Source organism: Natator depressus, chromosome 3, assembly GCF_965152275.1.
Source record: "Natator depressus isolate rNatDep1 chromosome 3, rNatDep2.hap1, whole genome shotgun sequence".
NCBI lineage: Eukaryota > Metazoa > Chordata > Testudines > Cheloniidae > Natator > Natator depressus.
Window position 1 is genome coordinate 119,481,739 of NC_134236.1, and position 16,434 is coordinate 119,498,172.

Consider the following 16,434-nt stretch of genomic DNA (forward strand, 5'->3'; position numbering starts at 1 on the left):
TATACCTGCAAAGAAACACATTTGCCAGAATTGGAGCTGGGTGAAATTTTTTGGCCGAAACTTTCACCAAAAATGCGGATTTGGGTTGTCTGAAACATTTAGTGAATTCATGTTGATTTAGTCGAATTGTTTTGGTCAAAAAAAAATTTTTGGAAATGTTGAAATGAGCCATTTCGACATTTTCAAACTAAACATAGTAATTTTTCGGGCTACATTGATAAGGGGACTTAAGCATCATTCACAAAATGGTAATGGTGATTGTGCCCATAATCCAATTGCCCAGTGGTTAGGGCACTCACCTGGGGTCAAGTCAAGAGTGGAGGATTCAAGCCTTGTCTCCCTCCCATGTCCCAGGTGAATGCCCTAATCACTGGGCTATTGAGTGTGGGAGGGGGGAGTGCATACTGCCAACATCTCCTTTCTTTCCTGTTTTGTGATCAAGCCCCTCATTTGCAAATTCCCTTTGCTTTTATTTTAAAAATTGGTTAAAATGCCCAAAATTGTGAATTCTAGGTTGAATTAAACGAGTTTGACCCAAAATGAGACTTTTCTGACTTTTTAATTCACTGAACATTCCAAAAAATCTTGGTTTCAGGTTGACTGGAAACCAATTTTTTTCCCCACAACTACCAAAAATATAAAAAATCACTTACTAGTACAGCTCTAGCCAAAATGTCTGAGGAAAGTGAACACACCATGGAATGCAAGTGAAGCTAAAGCAAAGTGGATTCAAAAATTTGAACGACTGTGGAAACGTTTGGTAATATTTGACCAGTTCTAAAAACAACTAAACTGTTTTTAATATATGTTGAGCTTTGCATAGCAGAACAAATGCATTTAAAGGGTCATTATCAGTTTTGAATTTTTAAAAATTGATTAATTTCAAATATATAATTTTTTTACGAAACCTCATTGAAATTGTATGTCCTAGAATGACTTTTAAAAATTCCCTTATATTTTAAAAAAAAAAAAAAGTACAAAGTTTTTGTTTGTGTGGGGATTTTTTTCCTGATCCTTTTGCTGTTTAAAACTGTCACCTGGGCAGGCTGCAAATAATCATACTAGACAAACGTAGGTCTTTTATTTTCTTCCTCTCTGTGCGTGTGTCTGCCTGCTTTTTCTTCAGTTTCAGCTTTGCCACTTCTGTTAGCGGAGAACAACACCCTCTTACAAAACCTAGGGCAGAGTATGCATAAGAGCTCTTCCTCTAAAGCAGTGTGCGATCTGTGATTATCATCATGCTAGTGTCACAATTACAAGGTAAATGCCTCTGTATTTTTCCCCTCTGTGATCCTACAAAGGCACCCACTTAAATGTTTCTGGCTTCCAGCTGTCACCTCTCTTGGGTGGAGGTCAGTGTCTCACTCCTTTATGACTGGGGGTTTTGAGGCTGCACAGCTCATTGATCCACCCTGTGCAGACTGTCCCCAGCAAGCCAGTCTGCCTAAAAAGTACTGCCTATGCTTGGCTTTTCAAGGGCTATGGACAGTGTATTACTAGCAGTTACAAGTTACCACACAGCTCCTTCTAAGCAAACACATTTATTCTGAAGGTGAGAACATTTTAGAGAGAGCATATAAAAATAATAAAAGAACCTACATGCATGCTAAAAAGCTTACCAGTCGTCACCCTCACGTGACGGTGTCAGTCCTTCAAACCCACGATTGTGTTTTCCTTGTGGTTACAAGTTGATATCAGTTTTTAGTCTTCAGGAATCAGAACAAAATCCTTAAGTAAGTTTAAGCTTGGGCTGTTTTTCTGGTCTCTGGAGAATCCAGTTTGAACCAGAATATGTGAGCTTTCCTAGGAGTTGGTCCTCTGTGGAGGTGTTATAACCTGAATAATTTGCCTTAATAATCCCTTACTATTTTCACTTCCTGGAGCTGCTGTGTTAACCCTGTGGAGTGCACACAATCCCTGGCCTGCAGTGATGTATAAACCATTCCTGCCCTTAATATGATATGGTCTCCCAGACATATTGGAGGAAGTTGCCCTATCTGGCACAGCTACAAAATGAGACAGGAAGTGAAACTGACTCCACCAAGTTCTGTCAAGTGCAGGCAGTAAACACAGTGGGGAAAACCATGAAAATTCATTTACAGTAATTTTGAGGAATTACTTGGGCTTCCTGGAAGATATGCCGTAGTCAGACATGTTATTGGGCTTAGTATGAGGGTAAATGGGTAAAATTCTATGACTTGTCTTATACAGGAGATCATGTTAATTGAGCTAATAGGGATCAAATTCTCAGGTGGAAATGATTTTTTAAATTGATGTTGTTCCTTTCATAGAACATCAGAGCAGTTGGTTCCATGTTGTTACTAACTAGCATTTTTGTAGTGCTTTGAATCTTCAGAATGTCTTACAAGTATTAACAAATTAATTTCTCCCAAGTAAAAAAAAAAAAATTCTACTTTTGCAAGATGTACTTTCACGATAAAGAGATTACATTACAGTACTTGTATGAGGTGAATTGAAAAATACTATTTTTTCTTTTTTTACAGTGCAAATATTTGTAATAAATAAAATGAGCACTGTATACTTTGTATTCTATGTTGTAATTGAAATCAGTATATTTGAAAATGTAGAAAAGCATCAAATATTTAAAATAAATTTAAATTGGTATTCTGTTGTTTAACCAATATTCTATTAATTAAAATTGTGATTAATTATGCCTGTTTTTAATCACGTGATTAATTGCGATTATTTTTTTTAATCGTTCGACAGACCTAGTTTTAAGTTTAGACAAGCCCTTTCTCTTGTAAGGAATGAAACAATATCTTCAAATTTTGATGGGTCTGATTTTCTTCAGAGTTTGATTGTGTTTCAGCTAGAAATTTATGAAGAGATTTTAATATTTTTGTTAATTTTCTCATTTGTCGTACAGTGTACTGCCTCCTTGGTCTTTTAATCTTTTGATGTGGAAAGTTGGATTTTTTTCATCAATATCATGGAATGCTAATCTTAGCACATAGCAAATGATTACATATTTTATGGTTATGGTGACCATTAAAAATGGATGCTTACAGTATCATTCCTACAATGAATGGTGATTCTAGATGAAGAATGTATCTAAACATTGTCAGCAGTGCTGCTTTGGCATTTGCCCTAAATTTTTATAGCTTATTACAGTTTCACAGGTATATCTCAAGTTACCTTCCAGCACTTATGTGATCCACAGACTTATAGTTCCCATTTGTTTGGAGTCTAATATGAATAATGCAACCAAAAATAATGTATGGTGCTTTATTTAATATTGATTATTATTGTATTAGTAAGGTCTTATGTTCCCAATAATCCACTTCAAAATGTATCCTTAGAGCTGACTTGCACTGTTGCTTCAGAGTCCAATGCAGTGGGTTGATTTTTAATAGTTCTGCATGTACAAGACATACATTGACCACTATAATAGTTTCAGATTTGTATAAAAGATTCTTGTAGGTTTTTGGTTTTGACTGGCTTTTCTGATATATTAAACAAGTTAAGAATTGATTTCTTAAACTTTATGAAGTACATCTGCAGTTATTTAAATTGTATTAGATCTTTTAGGACTATTCTTTCAACCAAGTCCATTTTTTGTCTGTACTTTAACTTTCCTTCCCCAACATGCTACTATAACAGCAGTTTCCTATTCTGTGTTTCAAGGGGCCATATTCCATTGTTAATAGAATTATGTGCCATGGGCTAGAGTAAAAATGCAGGACTATATATTGTTGTCCATCCACAGCTGAACTCTCACCAGTGTCAATAGGAGCTTTTCACAGGGTAAAATATGGTCTTTATACAGTAACTGAACTTTTAATTATTTCTACTGTTTCCCCATTCCCTCTGCTAAAATGATCAGCCATGGAAATATTTAATGTTGTCATTGTTTAGCCTGGCACTTAGTATCCCAGTGAGGTTAATTGGGGGCTGGGGGTTGGTTGCAGCACATGTAGGCATATCCAAGTTAACGTTGATCAAGCTAGCTGGAAAGCCCATGACACTGTGGCTACTCTGCTATTTTTATCAAGCTAGCTCAATCAGAGCTAGTTCTGGTATGCTTACACTGCATTTCCCGATTGCATTGCAGACCTACCCTTAGTCATTGTTTCCGATCATCTGTAGACTAGGGAAGGCAATGTTGGTTACACTTGGTTCAGATCTGGAAGGTTATATTGTCAACCAGGACCTGGGCTAGAAATATACTTTTCAGTTTGTTGTTGGTTTAAACTAAAGCTTAGATTGTGAATATAAATACATCAAATGGGCTGGGATTTTGACTTTCCCTGTTCTATAACACAGACTTCTTGGATTATATAAATCCATGCATATACCAGAATGATCCAGCAATACCTAGTGTTATTCTGAGATTAGCCAGAGTTTTATACTGTACAGTATCTAAGTACAACTGATAATGGTTTCTCTTTTCACTTACAGCCATGATTGTGAGTTAAATTAGGTTCCAGTGCTTTCATCTATGATGATTTTTTTTTGAGTGGAATAATAAAAAAAAAAAAAATTCTGTGTGCTTTATAGCCTTGTAGCCCAGTAATCATTTTTTAAATCTGGTAACAATAAACACTCTACTGTTCTGAAAAAGGGCTGTCATTGCCGTGGACCACCTTGGTTGTTCATTTCCATATGTGTTGCACTATTATTGCACTCCTTTTATTTTTAAAGCAAATAAACAAGCTTACAGAATAAATTACAAAGAATGGAATGAGAGAGAAACAAAAGTTTGAGGCACCACATTCTATTTTCATAACACTGATACCTCCCCAGGGGGATAAAGGAAGCATGTGCCATTTATGTACGTCCTTGTGCATTTCCTCTAACAGTGGAGTATAATTCATGTTATAGAATTCATTGAATTTCTTACCATGTGTTACCTCCTCACTTTTAAAAAATTTCCCATTGTTTTATGTGTAAAATTTTCTCAGTTTTGTCCTCGCAGCTGATTGTCATCAAACTGTAAAACAAAGTGTATGCTAAGATACAGTATAAGAACTAATAATAGTCTGCAACAAAACCTGTGTTTTTCTTATACTAGAGGGAATATTACTTAACAATGCGGTGGTTGTTATGCTCTTTGAATCTTTTATATTAAACTAGTACTAGGTAATAGTGATAGGTGTGGCTTTTTAAAGCCATCTTTCAGCTTTATTAAAAGTATGGGTAGCATTCCACTGCAAAGCAATATAGACTTAATAGAATATAAATTCTTAACCTGGATAGATCTTTAATGGCAAGTGACTTAATAGTTTCTGAGAACATGTATTGCACTATTTGACGTTAGTAGTATAACAATTATTTCTTTTTCCTCTCTCCCTGATAGTTGTCCATATTTGTCAGAGAAGATTACACCTGCTATTCCTGCAATAGGTGGGATTCTGTTCTTTTTCGTGACTGGGACCTTGCTGCGTACTAGTTTCAGTGATCCTGGAGTCCTCCCACGTGCAACACCAGATGAAGCAGCAGACCTGGAAAGACAAATAGGTAACACAGAAGGTCTGTCATTGTCCCTTCGCTTTTCTTCCAAGTGTGTATGTACTGTGTGGAGGCAGAATGCTGCTCAGCTTGTGGAGGACAAACTCCCATCTCAGCAGTAATCACTCTGAAATAATATTTTAACTCTCACAAATAGTATTGACTCTCCTAGAAAAGGGTCTGAGGAATTCTTCAGTCAGAAGTTGCTGACCACAGTGGTGGGCATGAAGAATGATAGCTTACTGCTGTGATTTGTTACTGGCCTTTTCTCCATATATGATGGAAGGTTCCCTAGTGCATAAAAAAATACTTACTGGTATATACTTCTAAAAGTGTTTATGGGAAGAAAAGTGACACAGGCATGCAATACTTCTTAAACTCTTAAATTCTGCACCTTCTTAGGCAACATACCTTATGTTGGGTCACATCTAATTATGACATTGATATGTTTGTTTATATTGTCTGCCGAAGGACCCCAACTAGGAACAGGAACTGATTTGTAGAGCCCCGCAAATCTGCAGATAGTCGTTTTATATTCATGGACCACGTTTGTGGATCGCAGTTTGGATGTGGATACAAATTTTGTATCCGCACAGGGCTGTACTGATTTGTGTTAAGCAGCATACAAGCACATAGGAAGACAGAGTCCATGGAAGGTTGCACATCAATGACAACAGTTAAACTTTTATTATTTTTTATTCATGCAGAGCCAACACAACTATGGAAGAGTGAGCTAGATTCTGATATGGCTCCTACATCAAGACAATTATTTACTAAGTCCTAATTGCAGAGTTTTTATAATTGCAAATGTCATAACCAAAAGATATGCTACTTGGCTGTCAAAGCCCTTGCAGAGTTGCTGAATCAAAAATCTTTTTACTAAAGCAAAAAAAGAACAACAAAAAAACAACCTCCCAACACTGTTAATTTGAAACAGAATTCCTTGGGAAACATACATGAAACCCCACAATGCAACTTCAATAGTCAGTTTTCAGCGAAAGCTACACTCTTGTAAGAACAGAAAAGACACAAACAATTACAATTAAGTATGTTAAGCGACAGTAAAACTGTGAGGCTGTGTATATAGGAGTCTTCTATCTGATACAAATTATGACCTCTTCCTCTGTTCCTCTTTTGATGCCATAGTTGACTTTTCTTTCTCCAATGACAGTTATGAAAGTACAAAAATAAATTATGAAACCTACAAGTTTTCCCACATGGTGGATTTTGTGGGTCAGAAAATGGTATTTTTATCACCTTTTACATACATTACTTTAGGCATTCTCAAATCTCTCTTTTGGCAGAGATTTAAGATCACCAGTTCATTTTTAATATCATATAGAACCATAGAATAGCCCTTTAAATTGTAATGGTTGCCTTTTTTGCAGCGTTTGAATCTTGAGGTTGCAGTATGATGATATCCTAACACAAGTTTTGATTGAAGGGCTCAGTTTCAGAACAGTTGCAGTTGGAAGAAAACTGATTGTGTTTTATAGAAGGAGACACAAGTTTGTCATTGGCTTGTGTTTATTCTACAGATAAAATTGTATTTCTGTATTACTATAGAAATATAGTAATCAATTTACTGGTCACTGTTGTGTTATTGGTAAACCCCTGTCCCCCTTCAGCAGATATGGAGGGTTCACAGCAGAACTAGTGTGGTTTCACTGTGCGGCATTGGGGGATGGGATGCAGGGGGGCTATGTGGTGCTCTGCCTTCCCTACATGCCAGAGAGCTGTACTCCACAGGGGATTTCTGTGTACCTCGCCACACAGTGGCATCAGAGTATTAACATCAGATCAGTGGGTTTGCAACTTGCTGGATCCACAAGCCCTTCTTCCTCCAGCATTGTACTCCCCATTTGGGACGGGTGCAGGGGCAGTGTGGGATGCATGGTCATACAGCAGCTCTGGTTGTGGGGAGAATTATTTCCCTTAGGCATTCTTGGAACTCTGCAGTATATAGCTGTATTACATTTTCTAGTTCTGGCTGAGCAGTGTAATAACACCATGTTGTGTTGATATACCAGAATTCAGGTCTCAGCTCCTCATAATGCTTTTATGCTGTATTCCTCCCTTTCGCTGCTGCTCTGAGCATCAGTGAGCATTCACTGATGTGGCAGAAGGGGAGTTCTATCCAGCCAACCTTGGCTGACAGGAGCATTGCTACAAGCTAGAACCAAAGTGGGCAGAGAGTAAATAGGAGAAAAGGCAGGAAAATGCCAGGTGACCCAAGCATGTCACTCCCAAAATATTTTTTATTAACTTTCTGTTGGCTGTGGCATTTTGGGTAACCTAAAAGAAGAAAGGCCTAGAGCAGAATGTAAGCACAGGCTGAAGAGAAGCAAAATCTATATGAATTACAGGCAGGCTGCATCCTCACTTCAGTCAGAATGTCTTAAGAAATGAACATGAAACTTATTCATGCTGAGAAGTTAGTGTAACTGAAGAGAATAGTGCATTATATAAACAAGGACTGGGAGTTATAAATGAAGGAGTTTCTAATTTTCATAAAATACAAAGATCTAGAAACAGATGCCAGAGTTTAAATTTATGTTGTTGGGGAAAATACCAGAAGACTTTTGAGCAGACTGTTTTTTAAGAGTTTGTTTTTCAGTTTTTTGCCAGTGATATCACTGAAGACATTTTTTCAAAATCAAAAACTGAGTACATAATGTGCTGAAATTTAAGACAGTTGCTGGGACAGTTGTGTTGTTTTTTATAGTAGAAAAATAAAGTCTGAGATCTGTTTATGAAAAGCTCAGGAAAAAGCTATGACGCTTTCTTTAAAAAAAAAAATTATTTGGAGTGGACTGTGGAAACTTATGAGAGGATGGAATTCAGACAGGTAAATTGATTACCATACAGTATAGCTGAAAAATGAGGGACTGCCCCTTTTATATTGGAATTGGAAAAGGTTAGAAAAGGGCAACAAAAATTATTTGGGGTATAGAACAGCTGCCATATGAGGAGAGATTAATATGACTGGGACTTTTCAGCTTGGAAAAGAGATGACTAAGGGGAGATATGAGGTCTATAAAATCATGACTGGTGTGGAGAAAGTAAATAAGGGAGTGTTTACTGCTTTTCGTAACACAAGAACTAGGGGTCACCAAATGAAATTAATAGGCAGCAGGTTTAAAACAAACAAAAGGAAGTATTTCTTCATACAACACACAGTCAATCTGTGAAACTCTTTGCTAGAGGATGTTGTGAAGGTCAAGACTATAACAGGGTTTAAAAAAAAAAAACCTAGATAGATGCATGGAGGATAGGTCCATCAAAGGCTATTAGTCAGGCTGGGCAGGGATGGTGTCCCTAGCCTCTGTTTGCCAGAAGCTGCGAATGAGCAACAGGGGATGGATCACTTGATGATTACCTGTTCTGTTCATTCCCTCTGGGGCACCTGGCATTGGCCACTGTCAGAAGACAGGATACTGGGCTAGATGGACCTTTGGTCTGACCCAGTATGGCCATTCTTATGTTCTTCTCCTGTGAAGTTGTCATAATTATTGTGTAAATGAACAATAAAAATATTCTGGTATTCCACAAAAAGCCCTCTTGAGGTAGTGCTAGTTACAGAAGTAAAGGATTGACATGACTGTTCAATGTTATGTTGTGTTCAATTGAGTCTAAGGGTTTTTTAAAGTAGTATTGCTTCAATTTTATTACAATATTTGGGAAAAGGTGAACTTTCTTTGCCTATTTTAGTGCTGGAGCTGAAGGTGGTAGGAGAAATATTTTTATTTTAATTATAATATAATTTAAACGAAAATATATTTATTGAATCCTTAGAGTACTGAGGATGAGTACCTTTAATCCAAGAAGTGATGAGGTACTTTGGATGAATATATGACACAGAAATGTATATTCTCCGCAATGGAGTGTTTGTCTGAATCTAACCTCCTATCACCAACTATTTAACTCTTCCAGTGGCTCCCATGACTCCCACTTCCCTTCCCACCACCCCTACAACCATCAAACACAGCAAATCCTCCGTTGCCAAGCCTTCTTTTTATCATCTTCTCCTATGAAAAATATCCAGTTCCAAATACTTCCCAAATGGTGTAATTAGACTATTATACTTATTTCTGAAAGTGTGCAACATATCTGTGTGACTTGAATAAAGAGTCAAGAGATTTAAGAATGTTAAGGCTGTTTAACCATTAGGATTCCTATATGAAAATTACTGGGAAAGCATGAATATTTCAATAAAAAAGTTACCACCTGGCAATTGTACGTTTGTTTTTCGTGAAATGAGTTTGGTCTCAATCCAGTTCCCTCTAGACAAGAATCCATATCAGAAAAATCACCATCATATTTGATGCTAATTGGTCCCCTTGTTGACCACTTTAGTAAAGAGACTTTGAACGGATATAGACACTGATGTGTCTGTCAAGGAGGAGGTCTCTTCAGGTAAAGGCCGAGGCGTGTTATAGGTCAGTGTGTGGAATGCTGCATCGCTACAGCTTGTTCTGTACTTGCTCTGTAGATATACTGTCTCCAGAAATGTTAATCTGCCTTCTTTCCTTAGCCCTGTGTTTGCACAAACGTACTGCAAGTAAGTTACAGGTTATCCCAGGGAAAGTCTCCTTTGGATACAGTCCAACAAGTAAAAAGAAAAGGAGTACTTGTGGCACCTTAGAGACTAACAAATTTATTTGAGCATAAGCTTTCGTGAGCTACAGCTCACTTCATCGGATGCATTCAGTGGAAAATACAGTGGGGAGATCTATATACACAGAGAACATGAAACAATGGGTGTTATCATACACACTGTAAGGAGAGCGATCACTTAAGATGAGCTAATACCAGCAGGAGAGCAGGGGCGGGGGTCTTTTGTAGTGATAATCAAGGTGGGCCATTTCCAGCAGTTGACAAGAACGTCTGTGGGGCGGGGGGGGGAATAAACATGGGGAAATAGTTTTACTTTGTGTAATGACCCATCCACTCCCAGTGTCTATTCAAGCCTAAGTTAATTGTATCTAGTTTGCAAATTAATTCCAATTTAGCAGTCTCTCGTTGGAGTCTGTTTTTGAGTCTTTTTGTTGTGATATTGCTACCTTTAGGTCTGTAATCGAGTGACCAGAGAGATTGAAGTGTTCTCCGACTGGTTTATGAATGTGTTAATTCTTGACATCTGATTTGTGTCCATTTATTCTTTTACGTGGAGACTGTCCAGTTTGACCAATGTACATGTGCCAGCAATGCCCCTCTGCCATGATGGCATATATCACATTGAAATTTCAACAAGTGGATTGATTGGATTTTACTACTGTCAGTGGGAGAGAGTTTGGTGAATGACTCCTTTATTTGTATTTGATACAAACTTATATTTGATACAGTTTAAATTATTTTTGGAAACTGAAAATGTGCATCAGTTAGTTAAATTGGTTGAGGCAAATTGGTAACAACTGTAAATATTGATTTCTGAAAAGAGATAATCTAAAAAGCTAAGTGATTCCTATACTGGGTGTATCTTGTTTTCTCATAAATTAATCCCTTTGGTACAATCACACCATTCAGTTCTAAAAATTGTTGTGCACATAGGACTAAATTGGAAGTTGATAATGTGTTGACTTTGAATTAGCTGCAGTGTTCTTACCTTGAGAGGCACAGCACATACTGATTCAAGAGTGTGGGAGTACCAATGATTCTCCAAACTGATGCTTGATAAATTCAGATGAGGTTTAACTATTCCCCAAGTCCTCTTTTCTCTTTCTTTGGTCAAGTGAACAAAAGAAAAAACAAACAAAAACATCTGAAAACCCAGTCTAACAAATTACAGAATGTTTTTTGTAGAGATGGTTTCTTTAAACCCAGATATTACAATTAAGGTACTAGTAGAATTGCAGAAATAGCCTGTCATTTTATTAACTTGGGGTGGGGCAAGAGGTTGCAAACAAGTCCAGGGGTTGTTCTCACCCTCCATTTCCTCCTTGAGTACGGAACCCCATTTAAAAAAAAGAGAGAATGAACCACTGGCTAAAAGGGAAGAGAAATCTCCAGTGGGAGTGAGTTGTGCTTAAATAGTCATTCTGGTTATAATTCCCTTGCTTCTTTCCTCACTGGGGGAGGTTTGCTACAATAACCCAAGTGAGCATTTATTGGGAGGAGAAGAGCTGATGCTTAGACAATATTCTAAATATGCTGATCATTAATATCTCAAATATAGAAGATTCTAGAGAATTATTCCTTGGACAGGTTTTGAAAATTCAGTGCACCCAGAAAATAAATCCTCCCCCAGCAATGAGGAGACTCTCCGATCTCTATTTGAAAACAAATGCAGGAGAGAATAAAATGAAAGAAGATAAAATAATTGAGAATAATCCTAAAAGATTCTGCAGTCCACCCTCCTTACCAAAGGTCTCTTCAGTCTCTTGTGTCTGGTTCTGATTTTGCCTTTTGGCAAAAATAAAATTTTATAATCCTGTTAATAAAAGTGCTAATGAAATTTACTAGATCGTTAGTTATACACCAGTAATAATAACCATGAAGTTTTGGAGGAATTTATTCCAAACCAGAAACCTGTATAATCTATTAGTCTTTTACGTTAAAGTTTTGTTTTTAGTTATTTTTTAAACTAAAAAAGAAATAACTTTTTAGCAACTATACATAAAGATAATACTGTTGATTATCTGAAATATTACAAATGTGAATCATGATGGCTATTAGAAGAACTATCTTGCTGTGATGATTCCCCCCCTGCCCCCCAAATCACTAGAATCCGGCTGTTTGGCAAGATAGATGAACAGGTGCACTGATAGCTGTCTGAAGTTAGTACACTAATTTCAGAACAACAAATTAGCTCTCCAGTTTTGGCATCCAGCACTCATATGTGGAACTTTTAAGTGTACCCATGGTTTTCAGATGACTGTGATAATAGTCGATTTTTAAGAGATGTTTATGTAATGCGATTGTCTACACAGAAAGTGGCAGGAGCATAAACAGCCTTTGGATGTCAATGGAAGGAGCTATTGGCCCCTACCGAAGGATGCAGTGTTTACTTTAAAATCCTGGCTAATTGGTGAAGAGAGTATCTTAGCTTTCTCATTTTCATTTCCATTCTCTGGAAACAAAATGTAAATTCAGAAAGAATACAAGGAATAAATCTGTACTGAATGACTAAAAAAAAATCCTAAAAGCTGTGGGGGTGGAAGGCAGACAGCATTATAGGCAGCACTACTAGTGCTGCCTATTATTAAGGTTGCCTGAAATTATCCATTGAGACCCTGTTTTCAGTTGCTTAAAACTTTCCCAAATTCTGTTCTGGTTGAAAATGCATGTCAGGCATTTGCGTCAGGCTGAAAAAATAGTGGTTGATCATGTAGATTAATATATTCCAAGACCAGTAGGGCCTGTTGTGATCATCTAATATGACCACTTGTATAGAACAGGCCATAGCACTTTCCTGAAAAAAATTCCTATAGCATAACTTTTAGAAAAACATCCATTTAATATGGAGATATACCTATCTCATAGAACTGGAAGGGACCTTGAAAGGTCATTGAGTCCAGTCCCCTGCCTTCACAGTACGACCAAATACCATTCCTTCTTGTTGCCCCAGATCCCTCAATGGCCCCCTCAAGGATTGAACTCACAACCCTGGGTTTAGCAGGCCAATGCTCAAACCACTGAGCTATCTCTCCCCCTCCCCCATTCTTGGTTTAAAAATGGCCAGTGATGGAGAATCCACCAAAAACCTGGGTTAATTGGTCCAATGATTTATCATCCTCACGGTTAAACAAATTTATGCCTTATTTCGAGTCTGAATTTGTCTAGCTTTAACTTCTAGCTCTTGGATCATGTTATGTCTTTCTCCGCTAGATTGAAGAGTCCAATATGAAAAATTTGTTCACTATCTAGGTACTTACTGTAATCAAATCATCCCTTCTCCTTGTTAAACTAAAGAGATTGAGCTCTGAGTCTATTGCTATAAGGCATGCTGTCTAATCCTTTAATCATTCTTGTGGCTCTTCTGTGAACACTTTCTAATTTTATCAACATCCTTCTTGAATTGTGGACATCAAGAACTGGACACAGTATTCCAGAAGCAGTCGTACCAGGGCCAAGTACAGAGTTAAAACAACATCTCTACTACTGAACCATAGGGGTCAAATTAAGGTTACATAGGCAACCTTAGATTTGGCATTTCCTAACTTTTGGGTGCTTGACTCTGCAACCTTAATGTTCTTTATGTAATTTGCTAAGTTTTTAAGTAAAAGCAAACAAATCCAACAGAAATTCCATCATGTGGAACCATATTAACTCCCAGCATGGGTCATGAGCAGGCTTTGGACCTTTAGATAGACATCACAGATGTCTGACACTTGAGCTAATGGAATAACTAGTAGCAGTAGTAGGTGGTTGTCCTCTATATGAATCAGGCACTTAAGGGGGGATTAGACGCCCACTTTGCTATCACAAATAATTGTGAAAAACCACTAGCAAAGAATGCAGAGACTCAGGAATCCTGGATTCAGTTCCAGGTTCCGGAGGAGAATGTGCTTTATTGGTTAGAAACCCTTCTGCCCCCATCTTCCCACCCCAAAATCTCTGTCTCACTCTTCTCATATCTCCCTCTCCTTCCCGCTCCCCAGACCTATCTTAACTCCACATTCCCTGGTACATGCAAAGAGGCAACTGCTGCTGTGAGAATTATAACTTGGAATTTCCTATCTTCTGTGCAATTAAAATGTAAACCTTGATATTACTTTTTCAGTCTTGCATTAAATTTCATTTGGAATACTCTTCAGCCTATTTTTGGCAATTAGAAAAAAATATAGTGCAACTGCACTTTTTTTTTTTAATTAAAGCCTCATAGGAAAAGATAACTGAGGTAAGAGGAATGAATTTATCAAGAGGAGATCCCCCCGAGTCTGGGTTTGTACAATATGTGTAGGAGAGATTAACCGTTCCTCATGAATGTTAATCTCTCTCTGCATAGCACTGGTGCTGCAGATAAATTTCTAAAGAGATGGTTATGGCATTTTTCTTCAACTATAAAGGGCATATCTACAGTGAAGAAAAGAAAGGGAAATGCTTTGTATTTCTTTGATATCTTCACACTGATTTCTTACATGGATCTCTTCAAATCTTACACACATCCTCCCAAATTCATCTCTTAGGCCAGGTTGCTTCAAACCTGTTCAGTGTTGCTGCTGCTTTCAAGCATGTCCAAAAGCCCTAAGAACTCAATGTTAAGCCGCAGCTGTAATCCGTCACTAAGTCTCATTGATGTATAAGTACTACTGTACCATTTCAGGTTTCTTCACTCCCCTCCCCCCACCCCTCTTTCTTACACACACTTAAAGAATATAATCTGAATTACTCCAGTGTTTTTAAGGAAATCCCCCCCCCCCCCCCCCGCCAACAACCTTTTAGAGTACTGCACAATTGGCCAAGCAAATATTGTTTTGAGAGTACAACTTGGTTGTGTTCTGCTTTCGTTCCAGAAGCAGGGTACCAACTTAATAGGCTAGTTGTCTGATACAGTATGGCTAATTTTATGAAAATTTTAAGATAAATAGGACACCGTTCCTTGCCAGGCAGGTCTTCCAGAGCGCTCTCACCTCCAGTCTTTCCTTTTCTCCTCTCAGTAAACCAGAATCTCATGACAGAAAGAGAAAATAGCAGCTTCATGTTTAACAGAGTTCTAGAGTTCAAAAAGATTATGGAAAGTTACTCTTGTAATCTTTTCTTTTTTTTCTAAATTGGGACAGTAAGTCCTCTTCTGAAAGTCAGTGTAGTCTTTAGCTCAAAAACCAGTGCTGGGTTTACAATGGCGCCAGCGGCTCCATGGAGCCGGGCCCGTGCTTAGAAGGGGCCCTGGCCTGCTCCGCTTGCACTGCATCCTGAGACTCCGCCAGCCCACTAGCTCCTCACCGCCCATCACTTGTGCCTCAGGCCGAAGGATCCTCTCCACCCCGTGGGCCCACTGCCCTGCTCCTCTCTGCTCCCTGGCTGGACCACAGTGCACCTCCATCTCTGATTCCCCCACCTGTCTCCCCAGAGCTGAGCTGCCTGGGACTGGTGCAGAAGCCTGGCCAGTCTCACCAATTGGGGTGGGGGTGAGGGTGGAGGGCTTGCCTTGGCCCCTCCAGGCAAGTGCGTCTTGAGAGAGCCCAGCCAGCACTGGCCTGGCTGATCTCACCACCACCCAAGGGGCTGCAGTGATTCCTGGCCCCGGGACCAGCTCTGGGTGTGCTGCTGGCTCAGCCCGGCAGACACAGTTACCTCCCAGCAGGACTGGTGAGTGCTGCCAGGAGGCAGAGGGTGGGGAGTGGGTCTCTGGGGCGTGCTGGGCTGTGAGGTGGTGGGGAAGATCTGCGTGTTGGGACACTAGGGAGTGGGGGTTCAGTGGGCAGTGCCAGGCAGTTGTGGTGGGGCTGTGGGCAGGGGGGGTGCTGGGCAGGGGTGGTGGTGTGCATTTTTGGGCAGGGGCCACGGGGGGGCTCTGGCCATAGGGAATCGGGGGGGGGGGGTTCCAGTGTTGGGTGGGGGGGCTGGGTGGTGTGCTGTGGCATGGCGCCCCGCGCCCCCCACCCCCCTCTGAGGGGAAGGGGCATGCTGGCAGCACAGGCTGGGTGGGGCACTGTGCGTCTGGCAACTGCCAGTTTGTAAATAGTACCCTCACACTGGGCTGGCCCGTCGCTATGGGGACTGACGTCCCTGCACCATGCTCCATTGCCTCCATGGGAGCCCACAAATATGTTTGGTGCGAGGCCTACAAAAGGTTAATCCAGCCCTGTCAATAACAGATCGAGAGTTACAAGTGGATTGCAGTGAACAGCACTACTTTACGTTTTTTTTTAAATCACATTCCCAGTGTTTTTGTAGAGTGAGAAGTTCTGCTGTTCTCCCTTGAGAATGGCATTCTCAAGCTTTAAGCTCCTGGTTGTCTAGATACTGACTTTTCCTCCATGTACGCCAGTGTTTATAATCAAGTGTGCAGCATGGACTTAG

The 16,434-nt window shown here is 39.3% G+C and overlaps 1 protein-coding gene across 5 annotated transcripts in view; it reads left to right on the top strand.

Annotated features, from left to right (window-relative positions):
* ZDHHC14 (zDHHC palmitoyltransferase 14) overlaps window positions 1–16,434 on the top strand; it is a 160,357-nt gene that overhangs the window by 73,879 nt on the left and 70,044 nt on the right. For 3 of the 5 annotated variants that reach the window (XM_074948681.1, XM_074948679.1, XM_074948684.1), the window contains exon 2: window positions 5,318–5,490. In XM_074948681.1, coding sequence (XP_074804782.1) covers window positions 5,318–5,490 — 173 coding nt within the window. The remainder of the gene's footprint in view (window positions 1–5,317; window positions 5,491–16,434) is intronic. The other 2 variants (XM_074948683.1, XM_074948680.1) reach the window with 1 other exon arrangement.